This window comes from Ambystoma mexicanum, chromosome 6q (assembly GCF_040938575.1).
Source record: "Ambystoma mexicanum isolate Mex_15411 chromosome 6q, UKY_AmexF1_1, whole genome shotgun sequence".
NCBI classification, from domain to species: Eukaryota; Metazoa; Chordata; class Amphibia; order Caudata; family Ambystomatidae; genus Ambystoma; species Ambystoma mexicanum.
The window spans coordinates 1,614,386,994-1,614,401,511 of record NC_090937.1 but is presented as its reverse complement, the minus strand read 5'-3'; the positions used below and the strand labels follow the sequence as shown (position 1 = coordinate 1,614,401,511).

Sequence of the window (14,518 nt, the reverse complement as noted above, 5' to 3'; positions counted from 1 at the left end):
TAGGGATGAGTGATTTATGCTTAGGTGTATCAAGAGAGAAGAGAAGGAAGGGTGAATGAACAGGTAAAGGATGGAGCTGGAGAGGGAAAGATCAGGCGAGATAAGCAAGGAGGAAGGAGAAGGGAAAAGAAAGATAGAGATTGGTAGGAAGGAGAATGGACAGGAAAAGGATTGAGCTGACAAAAAAATAGAAGATCAAGGAAGAGGATGTTGGAGAAGAACAGAGGAGAGGGGAAGGCAGGGCATATCAGAGGCTGAGGAAAGTGGTAGATGGAGGGAGAAGATGAAAGCCAAAAGAGAAGTCCAGAGAAAAGCACCAGCAGTGGCCAAGCCAAGGGGGCCTAAAGCTTAGAAACAGGCAGGACACAAGGGCTAGTGAAGGGTACATCCTTATTGTACTGGGCCCAGAGTCCGGTAGCGCCTAAGGACCTTGTTAGGACCAGAAATAGACAGGCTAGATAGGAAACTACAGTCCAGAATCTGGCGGGGCTAGCAAAACCAACAAGGAAAATAGTACAGATTTATACTCAAATGCAAGTCAAAGGGTTCATAACCACCTGGGCTGGTGGGCCCAATTAATATGTGCAGCCTTACAATCAAAGTGGGACAGATGGAGAACACATGTATGTGATCTGAAAGAGCAAACTAAGCAAAGTACAGGAGGGGCCTGTGTTCACCAGCACCTGCCACTGTGGGGGTCCCAGGATCCATGGACCCTTAAGGAACAGCGAGTAACATGGATCAGACCAACCCATAGGGCACTAGGGCAAAACCCAAAAGGCTGGCCAGACAGACCAGCTTCAGACTGTTTTTGGGACACTGCAGGCCCCTTTAATGACTGCCCAGTTGGTAGTTTTGACCAATGTTACCATCCTATTCTGATTTCAAATCACAATTTAAAACGCTTTTGTTGAAGAAATGCAACTCCAGGTCCTAATCAAACATTGTACAGTGAACGTCAAAAACTGCGGTTTGTGATGTCAGCCACATTTTGGGTATTTGTCCTCTTCTTGTCCAACCCTGGCCCAAGCAGTGCTCCGGTGTCAAAGTAGGAGCAGGGCTTCATGGAGGGGTTGCTGCGTCTTTATGATTAAGAAGGACATTTGTTGGAGGCCCTGAAGCGCAAAGTAGAAGGTCCTCAGTTGCATTTGCCTGGTGAGGGAGTGGAGGTGGGACTAGTAATACGCTCTGGAATTTAGGAGATGCTATGCTTCAGAAAAAAGAAGTTGTGGCTAATGCTCTCTTCTTGAGGAGTGAGGTAGGGCAGCAGAGGGAAGGTGTTGCGTGGCTCTTTGGTATTCCAATGGCTATCCAACTTCCTTTAGGGAAAGCCTGTTTTTGCATTGACATATATGTATGTATTCCATGCATGCAGATGAACTAAACATTAGGGCGCGCTGTCAAGTCTGGGAAGCGCTTGCGGGTTATCTGCAGAGGAGTAAAGATATGGCTTTAGGAACAGGTGGAAGGAACAAAAGAAGAACTGGACGAGGTATGGTAAGGGGAGGATGGGCCAAAAGTTCAAGAGGGGACGTTGGTCTGGAGTTATAGAAACAGATAGATTCAGCCGTGAGCACGGTAACGCTCCGTAGACGAAGGGTGGTTATTATTGATGCCAGTGGAACTTTATGAGACTAGAGCTTTTTTGTAGCCAAGGCGACGGGCAGTATAAGGATGTTGGCCTGAAGGCGGATTTTTGAAAGCAATGAGCATCCTTGGGATTTGGGTTGTTACCTATAATTGGGTCAAGTTGAAGGGAGAACCATTTGGTTAAACATTTCTCAAGGAAGAGTTTGAGCACATTTGATGGAGGCATTCCTGTGGAGAGTTTTTAACAGTGAGGATGCTGTGTCTTCCTGTGACCTTGGAAGATTGTGATGGCGCCTCGTCATGTGGAGAGCTTAGGATGCAAAGGGAGCGAGATTCCCTGAGAAAATGAGTGAGCTGATGGTTGGCTACGGCAGGGAAATTAACTAGTCTTGGCCTGATAGCCTCATTCTGCCATTGAGGTCTAAAGCTTGAGGTAGGTGACTCATTTTCAAAGGGAGTTGATGCAATTTTGCAATTAAGGAAAGGAGCAAAGGAGTGGTAGGACACGTTTTGTTCAGGGTTTGAAGCAGCAGAGGCAGTCAACAATACCTGCTATGAACTGTATAAACGGTGGCAGCAAGTGTAATTGAGTGTGGTCGGATGTCATGAGATCGTCCAACTTGTCAACTCAGGTTAATGTCTGGCTGCCAAAAGCTTGGATAAAACTGAGGTTAAGATTCCAACTGCCAGCAAGTGGGATCCCATATCCTTAAAGTTTGCCAGAAACGAGCTCATTGGACCTAATGGTGAAGCCCTGAACAATGGTTAGGTTTGCATGAATGGCAAAAAGGTGGTCAGCCTAGTCACTGCAGGCATCAGGTGTGTGGCATTGGGCTCAGAAGATACCTCTGGGTGGCCGGTCGCTTAACATAACATAGCATAACATAACATAACATAACATAACAGAAGGAGACACAAAAATGGCCACATCAGGTCTTTTGACTCGCATTCAGTGCTATGTTCCAAAGCAACAATTGACATCTCCATTCTTCTCCAGGTTTCTGTACCTTCACGTCACTGGACTCCGAGATGGACATTCGCGGCTCCTGCTTGCGGTGACCGAAGAGCGCGCTGCCTCGATTTTCCTTCTTCTCGCTCTTCTTCTCCTCCGCGTCGAGCATGCGCTCCTGTGAGCGCGACAGGGCTTTCTTGGGAAGTGGTGGCTCCGTAGAACTGAAAGAGAAGATTGTCATACAGAATGTTTCACACTACAAGGACAATAGACAGCCGGGGACCCCACATACTAGAAAGTCTCAAAACTATCAACCAGGGGATAGTGAGATGTCACATGCATCGGCTTCATCAACAAGGTACACACTACCTTATATTTACATTCACCATTGACCATGCTGGATGGGGCCAATGTGAGTGGTAGTCCAAAACATCTGGACAGACAAAGGTTGGAGGCACCTGCCTTAGGGCCTCAGTCCTATGTGTATTTGGCAATAGCGCACACTTCAGGGCTGGGGCATTAGGCTCTAGGATGCAATATATTTGCCCGCTGATAGCTGTGTAGCCTTTGCTGTGCTGCACAGCCTCGGCACTGATCTGGTGTGATGACTCTTTGCTCTCATTCATCTCAGAGATGTTTAGTGACTTTTGTCGAAAAGTTATTGTTTTTTAGGGTACCTTGTAAAGTGTTACCGATACAACGTTTGAGAAATGCTTACTCTCTCTCATCTGCAAGTTACCAGATCCTTCTTTTGTTTTACATGTGGAAAAATGTACCTATTTGAGATTGGGAGAGAATGTGATATAAATATATCATATATTATATATATATATATATATATATATATATATATATAAAGAGAGAGAAGGAGAGAGAGAGAGAGAGAGAGAGAGAGAGAGAGAGAGAGAGAGAGAGAGAGAGAGAGAGAGATAGAGAGAGAGAGGAGTTGACAGTGGCAATGTGAGATAATGAAATGGGACCTGTCTGCAACAGGCCAGTGATAGGATGGAGGGTTGAAGGTGGTTTTGCCTTGCAAGGCCTACTCCAACCTTCACCCCGACTCTCTAATGAACCTTCTACCCCCTTCTTTCTTCTACCTCCATGTTACATCCCTTCTCAGGCCTTTCTTCCGCTCCATCCTGCTCGTTATTCACTATGCTGACATCTGATACATAATGCTGTTTGCAGGGATTTAAGTGGGAAGGAGCTAGCTGGGGCAGAGTCCAGGCAGTCTTTAAAACCTGCTCCTGAGCTGGTACTCTGCCGGGGCCCTCTCCAGGGCCCGATCATCAGCAGATACATGGTGAGACCGGTCATGCTCGTAGAGATTTGGCATAACTGAAGAATGGTAGAAACGGGGGGGGGGGGTTTGGAGCCTTCTTTTTTGTTGAAGGGGGACCTGACTCAGAAAGGCATATATAGTAAGAAGAGAAGAGTCATAGGCTACCCCTGTTCTAACCGTATGTAGAAGGTGGGCTTGCTGTAATTTATTTTACAGATATGATAACTTACTGTTATCCATTTCATCCCTGTAGACCCAGGCTACAGTGCTTCGCCTAGCAAACAGCGCAGCTCCCCTTTTTTTAAACAAATCTTCCAGTCTAACCGCTGATATTTAAAGGTAGGCCTTGACTCCGCAGTGTTTGTGGTCCCCCCTTCTTTTCAAACACTATTCTAAATTTTGCTATCTTCTTTTAGAAAACTTCCCCCTTGAACCACGTCCTGATGAAAGTCCGGACCCTTCCTTTTACAACACCACTATGCTCAAGTGAAGGCTTACTCCACCCCGGACTGGAAACATATTTTTGTATCGACAACCAATACTACTATCTGTTTAAAAGTAGTAATGTAAACCCTTTTCACACAATATGTTACTAACCTCCACTTTAAACTGTGATGTTTAAAACAGTTCTAATTTTGTGTTGAGGTTTGGCTCAAGTAAACCCTTGAATACCCTTGGATAGGTTCTGTTTCTATATACTTACTCTTTTTATAGTGTGCAATAATGTTTTGAATAATCTACTTATTTTGAAAATGTCTCTCCCCTGACCCTCCTTTGCCAGCATCTATACACTGGCAACCTGCTTCTCTCAAGCCCACCTTCTACCTACGGTTAGAACAGGGGTAGACTATGACTCTTCTCTTCTTACTATAACCGAAGAATGGCCTGTGAGCATCCAGTGTATTTCGTACTTTGCCGCTTCGGTCCTCCGAGCCAGGGCTGTTGCTTGGGGTACAACAGCTGTTCCAAACCCGTGCTCTTGCTCTGAGGGGTCTGTTCCTGTCCATCTGTTTTGTGGACTTTGCATTTCCAAGATGCACAAATGGCATCTTTTATTATCACAGGAGCATTTTAAAGAGGAGGTTGGGGAGAAAGTATTTCAGATGCAACAATGAGTGGGTAATTGGGACTGACTATTGTTAGTTGGATGCACCTTAATTTGTGCAATTGTTGTGTGCGTAGAAATTAAAGAGGTGCATTGCAAGCTCTGTGTAGTGTGAACCAATTACTTCAAGCATGGGACCTCATCATGCAGTCTATTCCACAGTGTGCCTTGAAGTCTCCTCAAGCTGGGTATAATAAAGCTACAGTTAAATGTTTGAATAAAGATGTGCATTTTGTCAGTTTGGTTCATTACATGATTTGTGTACTTTTCCAGATAGCTCTAAAAAGTTGTGTATTTTAGCCGTGGGAAGCCAAACATTTACAAGTAGATGAACCAACTAGGGGTGGGTAGTCGTCTGGTCAAATGCTAAAACTGCAAACTGGGCTAAATCCCAGCTTCACCACCTAAGCAATATGAGTGGTCCTGGGCACATCATTTATTCTCACTGTTCCTTAGATTAAATATTTGGGAGTACCTGGAAGTACTACAGTTTGCTGTGGAAAAAAAACACGTCACTGTTAGTTTATCAGTCTATGGTGTAGACTTGACAAAGCAAACATTAAGGCTTGTATATTGTGACATCAAGAAATATTGTTTCAAACCCCCTTCATTAGATTCCCCCCGTCCCCCCTGTTTCTCATCCACTTCAAGCCCTGCATAAAGTTTGTGCCAGAATGAGTAAATAGCTCTATTGCTGAGCAGTGCAACTCGATTAAAACACAGACCTCAAGATATGGCTATCTGTACATACGTTAACATGAGATGGAACAGTATGTGCTGGGTGGTACAACATCGTTTATTGAATTGAAATGAATTGATTGTTTATTTATATAGCGACTATCCACAATTGGGTTTCAAAGCGCTTCAAGGCAGGGCGGGAGAATACAGTGCAATATCGTTTATTGGTATCAGAGTGTAAGAGAGTAAGGTTTGGCAAACTGTATACCATGGCTGTAAAAGGTGCCATAGATATACAGAGCGCCCGGCAACTAATACTATACTATTGACCAACCATACCCCCCACTCTCCCCACGGCCCACAGCTCAACACTTTGCAAATGAAATGTTCACCCATTATAACCCATCATTACCCATTATTCCCTTTCATGTTTGAGAATCCCATACATGCAATACCCAGTCTGTAACTGTATTGCCATTAGTGGCTGCCCCACTTAGACATGGATGCCTCTTGTACTCAGCTTCCTCTTTGAATGGAATTGAAGGTCTCAGTCACTCCCCCCTTCTCTTCCTCCCTATGCCAGCAGGTGTGTTTGCATGTATGCTTGACAGTGATTATTTATACAGGTCTGAGTGTGGTTATGTGAATATGGACGAGTGTAGCTTGCCATTAGCTGGCTTATAGATTTCAAAATGTAACTCTTTAACGTTAGAAGCTGCAGACCAATCCGCGCCCTTCATAATGTCCCTACTTTGGATCCCGACGTACCTCTGGCCCAAAGGGTTGTATGTGAATAAATGGGGATGCACTATCGCAGGTCCGATAGCAGAGCGAGTAGAGCGCTCGCTTTGTGCAGAGCCTGCTGACTCAGCTTCGAATCCCGGCGGGGCCAAACTCAGCCTTTGATCCTTCCGAGGTCGATAAATGAGCACCACTCACTGTGGGTAATAATAAGCAGCACTCAGATACTTGAGGGTTCGTAGCGCTATATAAATGCTAAATTATTATTATAAACGTAGCAGAAAGTATAAGCTCTGCATATGAGGCGCTCTGACAGGCTGATTAACGGTAGCCCTTTGATACTAGTGAGAGTACCACCCTGTCACATTAGACCTATCTACTAATACTAACATAATGGGTGCCCATGACCTGTTGCTTTAGAAGTAGCTACTAACATTAAAGGGATAGGTGTTTGCCATTCGCAATGCAAGGCCCTTTTTCTGAAGGTTCTGCCATTTGCTGAAATCAAACTGCACCCTGTTTCCCTTCAGGGAAAGCCTCAGAGCCCTTGGTGGTGGGGGGGGGGCAGACAGATGTGCGAGCAATTGCTTCCATGATCAGGCCCCGGCTGTTCGCAGGACCCTTGAGCCCCTTGCAATGTGATAGTGTCTGTCCTTGGCGCCATGCAGACAGATGCAGGGGGTTCTGAGGAACAGTTCTCCAGTGGGAATAATCAATGCACCAGACCTGCCTGCTCTCCTGGAAACAATCCTTTAGAGGTGGGAGTCATTATGCAAGCCCAGACCCATGCGTTATTGGGTAAGGATTTGATATGATTGGTTATTTATAAAGCGCTTGCTTAATACCCGGAGCTTTCTAAGCACGGACCTGGGGATCAAACATGTGTTGCTCCGTGTTGTCTTGCTTCCAAGGTGAGTGCGTTGCCCCTGAGCTATCCTCCCGAGACTGGACCACAGCCAGGTTGTTTAGGTACAGTGAAGCCATGGTGGATGTTATGGCCCAAGAAGGTGGTACCTCGCTGCCATGGTTTGCCCACATTAAGAAAACAATCCATAGCGTTGAGTTGGGTGAATGCTGGACTCTGCCCGAGTCCATGGAGAGCAACAAAAAGCACTCTATCAAAAATGCATTGCTAGCCAAGGCAGAAGTAGAGTGCTGCCAATCAAAAGATGGCGTGGCAGGCCACCCAGTGGCTAATTAGCTCCACAGGGCCTGGAGAAGGAGATTGGGCATCATTAGATCAATATTAGAAGAGCCAGGAATTGTGCTTTGATATGTGAGCCAAGCCTTGAGGTGTGCCAGCCACTGGGTAACTGTGTAGGGGAGCAATCATTATCGACTATGGTCATTCAGAATGGGCACCGAGTTGCATCTATTTGCACTGTTATGCAGTTGCGCTTTACTGACCGCGGGCTACATCTGTTGCACGACTTTATGATAATATCTTGTGAACACCAGAAAGAGCAAGTGGTTGGCAGTCACCTTTCTGATGTCAGAAGAACAACCTGATTTTTCACTAGTGCAAGATTTGTGAACCCTGTTCGATGTATTTTCTCGCATCAATTATTGGACATCTCATTTGCACTAATTGTGTCAATTTTGTTGTGCATATTTTAAGAATTGCTGCCATGAATTGTATTGTTCAAGATTTTCTGATGTATTTAATGTATTTCTATCACGTATGCATATGCTTTAAGGGGGTAATGCTGAAATAAAGCAATATTGATTGACAATGACTTTCAGCAGTGACATTAAAATCCAGTTAGTAGTATTCATTCATTCATTTTGTCATTTCTTATAGCGCTTTTCACCATAATTATGGTCCCAATGCGCTTTTGGTTGAACAGCCTCGGAAGGGACCGGAGTCAAAATATTTTCCGAGAATTTGGGAGATTCTATTATGCTTGTGTGTATTTCAGTCATTAAAGTTATGCGAGGGTACTCTGGTTTCTCTTCAAACCGAATAAATCTTTCGCCTTTTACTAAAGATTTCCGTGGAGAGGAACATTAAAAAGCTTCACTCCATTTTTTGAAGCCCTGCCACATGCAGGGTTACCAAAAAAAATGTTTTAAAAAAAAGTTATGCGAGGGTGGCCAAAACAGTCACTCATGTCTAAATGGAGTGTGTATGGGCGCTGCGGAGGTATACTTTGGACTAAAGGGGAGGATTTTTGTTTAAGGAGATAGAGAGATATATGGGAAGCTACAGTTTACATTTTTGTCGTTAAAAGTAGCTTCATTCTTATGGCAGAGGTGATGCGCAAGAGTGTTTGTGTTATATTTAAGTGCAGGGTGTGTGGAGTGAGTCCGTGCCTTCCGCTAAACTGGGAAGGTGCGCGGTGCAAGAGGAGAAATGGGTAACTTGTACAAACAACAATGTCTATTTCCTGTGCTCCATCTATGTACAAGGAGCACTGCTGCGTTTCAGAGACGATCTAAGTGCTCTAAGTGCGATCTAAGTGATCTAAGAGCTCGATGAACGCATAATACACTCTGAGAGGTTCTGAAAGTGGGAGATTGCCATCCCTAGTTCCCTCAAGTGCGAAAACAAGGCCCCCATTTCATATTTACATGGGGCGGCCTGGCCCACACTCCTGTACTTTAGGGTTACATGCAATGCCAACAACGAGCGAGGGGTCCGAGGTGGCTGATTGTCCTCCTACGGGATGATCAGCGTGATTTTCCCAAGGTGCATTTTAAGTGCGATGCATTACCCACCCTGCAAGCCCATATGAGTGCAATAACTGAATAGCATAGTATAATGGACAGTGCTTACAGTTTTATCATGAGGTAAGATGCGAATGTATGTAATTTGGGGCGGGGCTAATCAGACACAATCAACATTGGAGGCCAGTAGAATTCAGTCCCAAAATGTGAGCGTCAAATGTCCTAACACTGAGCAAGCTCCTTCAAAGGTTTTGCAAACACGTTGGTTCTTGCAAGTGTTCCAGCTATAGGGGACCGTTCCCCAATGACCAACGGCAGTTTTCTGAACAACCTGTTAAGAGCTGTGCTCACATTGCCTGGATCAGATGCTGTACTGTACACCCTGACTGTCCGTGCATCTGCGTTTGCCTCTTCCGATCCACCGGGGAGGCCCACTTAGGACTCACCTGTCTGCGTGGGTCCGCGCCAGCATGTCTTTCTCTGACCCCATGGACGTGCGGGAGCTGTTGGAGATCAGGGATGGCGGGCGATAGGAGCGCACCATGGACCGAGGGCGGCCGCCTCGTCTTTCCTCTAGCAGAGGCTGCGGGGAGAAAGCATCCACATTATCGGACTCAGACACCAGGGGCCAGGCTATCTAACATGTGAACCAGTCCTAAAAGTGAGCTTGGATTATACAGAATAAACAGGTTTATTTTGAATCCTTATTATAGAAAAATCTTTGCACTAGTGCAAAACATGTTTGTACTATGTTTGCTGCATAACTTAAGCTAAAAACCTGTTAACTGCATTTATTTTCTTGTTACTCATCAAACGCGGTATTTAATCAGTCTGTTTCATTTTTAGATAATACAATTGGCGCTATAGCGGTTTGCCACTTTCCGTGTTATCTAAGCAGCAAAATTGGTCTAACCAAGAGTGTACACTATCTTAAACTTGCACTACTGCTTAAAATTGAGAAAATGATTTGGACATACTGAATGAAGCAAACAGGTTTCTCACAGTCTGTATTGACTTAAACAGTTTGAACTAGGCCAAAAATCGATCAGGTTCTTTTCTTTATGTATATTTGCTGCATAACTTAAAACAGAACTGTCTTTACTATATTTCTTAATACATTTTGCAGCAAACATAGTAAATAAAACAGTTGATTCATTTTTGTGAATTCTAGTGAATTATTTTCTCAATAATATGGGTCCATATTATCTAATCAGCAAAATCGGTGCTAAATCCATTTTCTTTCACTGTTTGGCACAAGGACGAACTTTTGTTAATCTGGCCCCTCTTTCAGTTTTCACATAGTTAGTCTTCAAATCTGAATACATTATTTATTTCTATCCAAATCGCTTTCCGAAATACTATACGGTGCGATATGATGAACAAGTGAAGAAATGCCACCAAACATAAGAGCTGCAGCAATATCTACAAATTACAAAGCAGGAGGATAAACAGACTCAAGCAGGGATCCTTTAAACATGTCATAAAGTTAGAAAGCTAAAAACAAAGACAAAAGTCAAGTAGATGAGCATTTCAGAGAAAGCGAGCGGGCGACTGAAAAGCATGATCATCATTTCAGAGAAAGCGAGCGGGCAACTGAAAAGCATGATCATCATTTCAGAGAAAGCGAGCGAGCAACAGAAAGGCGTGATTGTCATTTCAGAGAAAGTGAGCAAGCAAATGAAAATCATTATCATCCTTTCAGAGTAAGCGAGCAAGCAAATGAAGCGCTTTATCGCCATTTCAGAGAAACCGAGCGAGCAACTGAAAAGCGTGATCGTCATTTCAGAGAGAGCAAACAAGCAAATGAAAAGCATGATCATGATTTCAGAGAAAGCGAGCGAGCAACTGAAAGCGTGATCGTCATTTCAGAGAAAGCCAGTGAGCAACTGAAAAGCGTGATCATGTGATGCAGCACTAGGTGTTTTGGGAACAGAAAGTAAGGATTGAGAAGAAGAGTTGAGCTACGGGTGGGGCAACTAAAGAGAAATAAATCGAGAAATAAAAGACGTAGCAAGACCACAAACACTCTTGAGCGCAATTGATATCAGATGGGAGGAAAACCTTAAAGGAATAGGTAGCCGGCAAAGACGAGACAAGTATGGAGGAACTTGAGTGTAGTAGTAAAGATTGTATAAAATCCTAACAGGAGAATGAAGAAATGCAAGAGGAATGTGTTTAGGAGGCTAACATTTGAACAGCAATAAAGAAGATGAAAGAGACCAAGTGCATGAATAAGAAACGTAGTGGCCATGACAAAAAAGCACAAAATGACAAGATTGAGAGAGTGAGAGAATTTGTCTTTGAAATAGTCAGAGAAGAATCAAAATAAAAAAACAGATCACAGAGTTGTTAGTGGAAGAGACACAGGGGGAAGAAACATTGAAGCAATAGGTTGAGAAGGAGGAAAAAACTGGCAAATTGGTACTCTCATCTTATTGGCCTTAAGATGCAAAACATGAGCTGTATCCACGATTCTGCAGAGGAAAGACCTTGGGATAAACATCGTTGGAGGTCATTGTCAAAGGAGAAACAAGAAGGGAAGGTCTGCTTCTCGTCAGCGCACAAGTGGACGCTGAAACCATGAGATCACATTAAGAATGCAAGCGGTTAGGTATATAAGAGAACATAATAGGACCAAGACCAGTACCTGGTAAAGCACCATCCCAAAGAGACTTAAGCAAACAAAGCGAGACTTTCCAGGAGACCTTATAGGAAGCAGTATGCAAATAGGGGGACTACCAAGATAGTACAGAGCTTGTGATACCAAGGAAGGACATATAGGACAGGAGTGTTGAATGATCAATGCTATCAAATGTTGTGTAAAGATCCAACACTATCAGTAGACATGAAGACTTATGAAGTTGGGCTTTCAAAACAAAATCAGAAACCCGTAGCAGTGCAGTTTTGGGTGAATGATACAGTTGAAAGCCTGACTGAAAGGTTAACCAAAGGTTAAGACGAGGATACAAAGTTGAGAGATGTGAAAGCACCAATCTTTTAGATAGATAGGGAAGTAAAGAAATTGGCCAGAACATTGGTACAATTAGAGTTATTCTAAGGAGGCTTTTTTAGAATTGGGATTTCATTAGCCTGTTTAAAGTTAGTTGGAAAATTCACAGATTTCAAGGACGAGTTATTATCTTATCCCTAGATAAGATAATAAAGACGAATAAACAGAATTAACCAAAGAAGCAGGCAGTGGGTTCGAAGAGCAGTCATTGGTGGGTTGCACAGAGTGAAAGAGGCAACTTCCAGTTTAGAGACAGGAGCAAGAAGAGAGTGAGAACACATATTGGTCTGCAGAGATGGGCATGGTGTGCTATTAGTGGAAAAGTATTTTCTGGGGCCAAATTACAGAAGCTTTGCACAGGTGCAAGTGCAAAGTTAGCACGATATTAGCACTAGGGCAAAGTTTGCCCTATTTTTAAAAACACTGGGACATATTAAAAAAAGATTGCACCTCGACAATTGCAGTTTGGCATATTAAAAGCACCAGGGCTAAAATTCCCCTAGTGCTAAAAAGATACATTTTCAGTGCATTATTGCAACTGGGCAAAGTTTGCCCTACTGCTAATATGGAATGGTATTAGCACGAGGGCAAACTGCTCTGGTGAAAAAACGCAACTGAAATGTATTTTTTTTGCACTATGGCAATTTTTGCCCTAGTGGTTATAACATGCCAAACTGCACTTGTCATGGTGCAATAGTTTTCTAATATGTCTCAGTGTTTTGAAAGATGGGGCAACCTTTGCCCTACTGCTAATACTGTGCAACTTTGCACTTTACCTGATGCAATGTTTCTGTAATCTGGACCCACTGATTTGCTCGGTTTTAGAGAGGTGCCTCGCGGAAGAGACCTGTGAGAGAATTGTTGGAGAATTATAGCAGGCAGTTTTATCTTGAATAGCCAAAAAGAGGGAAGATCCGCCATAGGCGATCTGTCAGTTAATTAGAGAACTATGGGCCATGAACAATGTTTGGGCATAAGAGAAGTAATGCTATAGAAGGCATCTGCTGAAATGGAAATGCTGAGTGAAACAGTTCAGAAACATGATTAGAATTATAGGATTTTATTTATTTATTTATTTACTTATAACGCACCGGCAGATCGCAGGCATCAGGGCACGACACAACACACAAACGGACGATCAAATAGCACGGGACAAATTCGTAGGAAAATGGACGGGGTGAGAGGATTTACTTGAATAAGAAGGTTTTGAAGGGTTTTTTAAAAGTCCGAATATTGTGGTCTCGCATGAAAGGATGCAAAAGAGAGAGATGAATGAAGACTGAAAGATATAATGGCAGTCAATAGAGTCAGGGACGGATGGAATCTATAGAAAGAGGCAGAAATTATCAACAATAAATGATCATCTTTGGCCGGCGAGGTACACAAAGCCGGAATAAAGTTCAATTGCTAATATGTGAACAATGGGTCAGCAGAGGGCCTTAACTATTGTTACAAAGATCAATGTGTCTCTCATCAATGCTCCGTGCCCGTCTCCCTTGGCAAATGTTCCACCAGGGAAATGCTGCAAGATTCGCAGCACTTCTTGATTCGTTTTCCTTTGCCTCTTCCCTCTTTTCAACCTGTTTTTGCGATTTATTCATATTATAATGGCACACAGCTCTGAGAGAGAGGGCTGTAATCAGGCGACCTTGTCAGTAATGGCCCACCACCCAAGTTAAGTGCTAGAGCGAAGCGTCAGTCCCTTAACATTTGCGGTGACACATATACCGACATGGCTGACCCGGCCCCAAGGGTCATACTGCCATTAGCACCCGTGAGTAACACCCGGCACTAATGGCTAAATAAATATAATAAAAAGGAAAAAACGTACCTTTTTCCTCTCCTGCGAGGTCACGTCTGATACAGGAGTCTGTTCACAGTGTTAATTACAATAATGTAATCAACACTGAGAGCAGACTTCTGTATCTGACGCGGCGACGCCTGGCAGGAGAGAGGTACGTTTTTTCGCTATTTAAACTTCTTTTTTAGTACCTTTAGGACCCATGTGTGTTTACTTGTGGGTGCAAAAAGTGGTATGGAGGAGGGAGGGAGCAAGGGAGGGACAGGGCGAGGGACGCACAGATACGCGGGAGTTCGGAACGCGGGATTATATTAGATTATATAGCCAGGGTTCTGAGCTCTCTGATTGGCAGTCGCACTCGCCCCGGATGCTATCTTCCCTTACCCTCATTATGAACCCTTGGCTTCAATTTAGGCCCATAACTCGGGTGTGGGTCGATAATACCTGTTAAGGCCCTCCCCCCAGGGCTGTAATGCTTTATTATCACATTGGAACACATCGTTCCATTATTGTCAAAGTGCCTACAATGATTCGTTAAAGACTGAAACAATACCAATCATGGCCTACTATACCTCAGGTGTGGACGACTCTGCTTTCTGGTATGGGTGGGAGGGCACGGTAGAGCATAATTCCATTGTGCACCTGCACCTGTCGGGCATTTTCCTGCTGCCCTGTGAAGGCTTTCACCTCCA

At 43.9% G+C, this 14,518-nt stretch overlaps 1 protein-coding gene and 1 non-coding gene across 2 annotated transcripts in view; one reads left to right on the top strand and one right to left on the bottom strand.

Annotated features, from left to right (window-relative positions):
• The window catches only part of LOC138516908 (dedicator of cytokinesis protein 2-like), a 2,920,848-nt gene that overhangs the window by 25,719 nt on the left and 2,880,611 nt on the right, over positions 1-14,518 (bottom strand). The window contains exons 49-50 of the mRNA XM_069632364.1: positions 9,462-9,598; positions 2,598-2,763 (exon numbers count right to left, since the gene is read on the bottom strand). Of these exons, the coding sequence (XP_069488465.1) occupies positions 2,598-2,763; positions 9,462-9,598 (303 nt within the window). The remainder of the gene's footprint in view (positions 1-2,597; positions 2,764-9,461; positions 9,599-14,518) is intronic.
• On the top strand, positions 8,287-8,402 carry LOC138517077 (U5 spliceosomal RNA). The gene has a single exon (XR_011282356.1). It is a non-coding gene; the product is annotated as a U5 spliceosomal RNA (small nuclear RNA).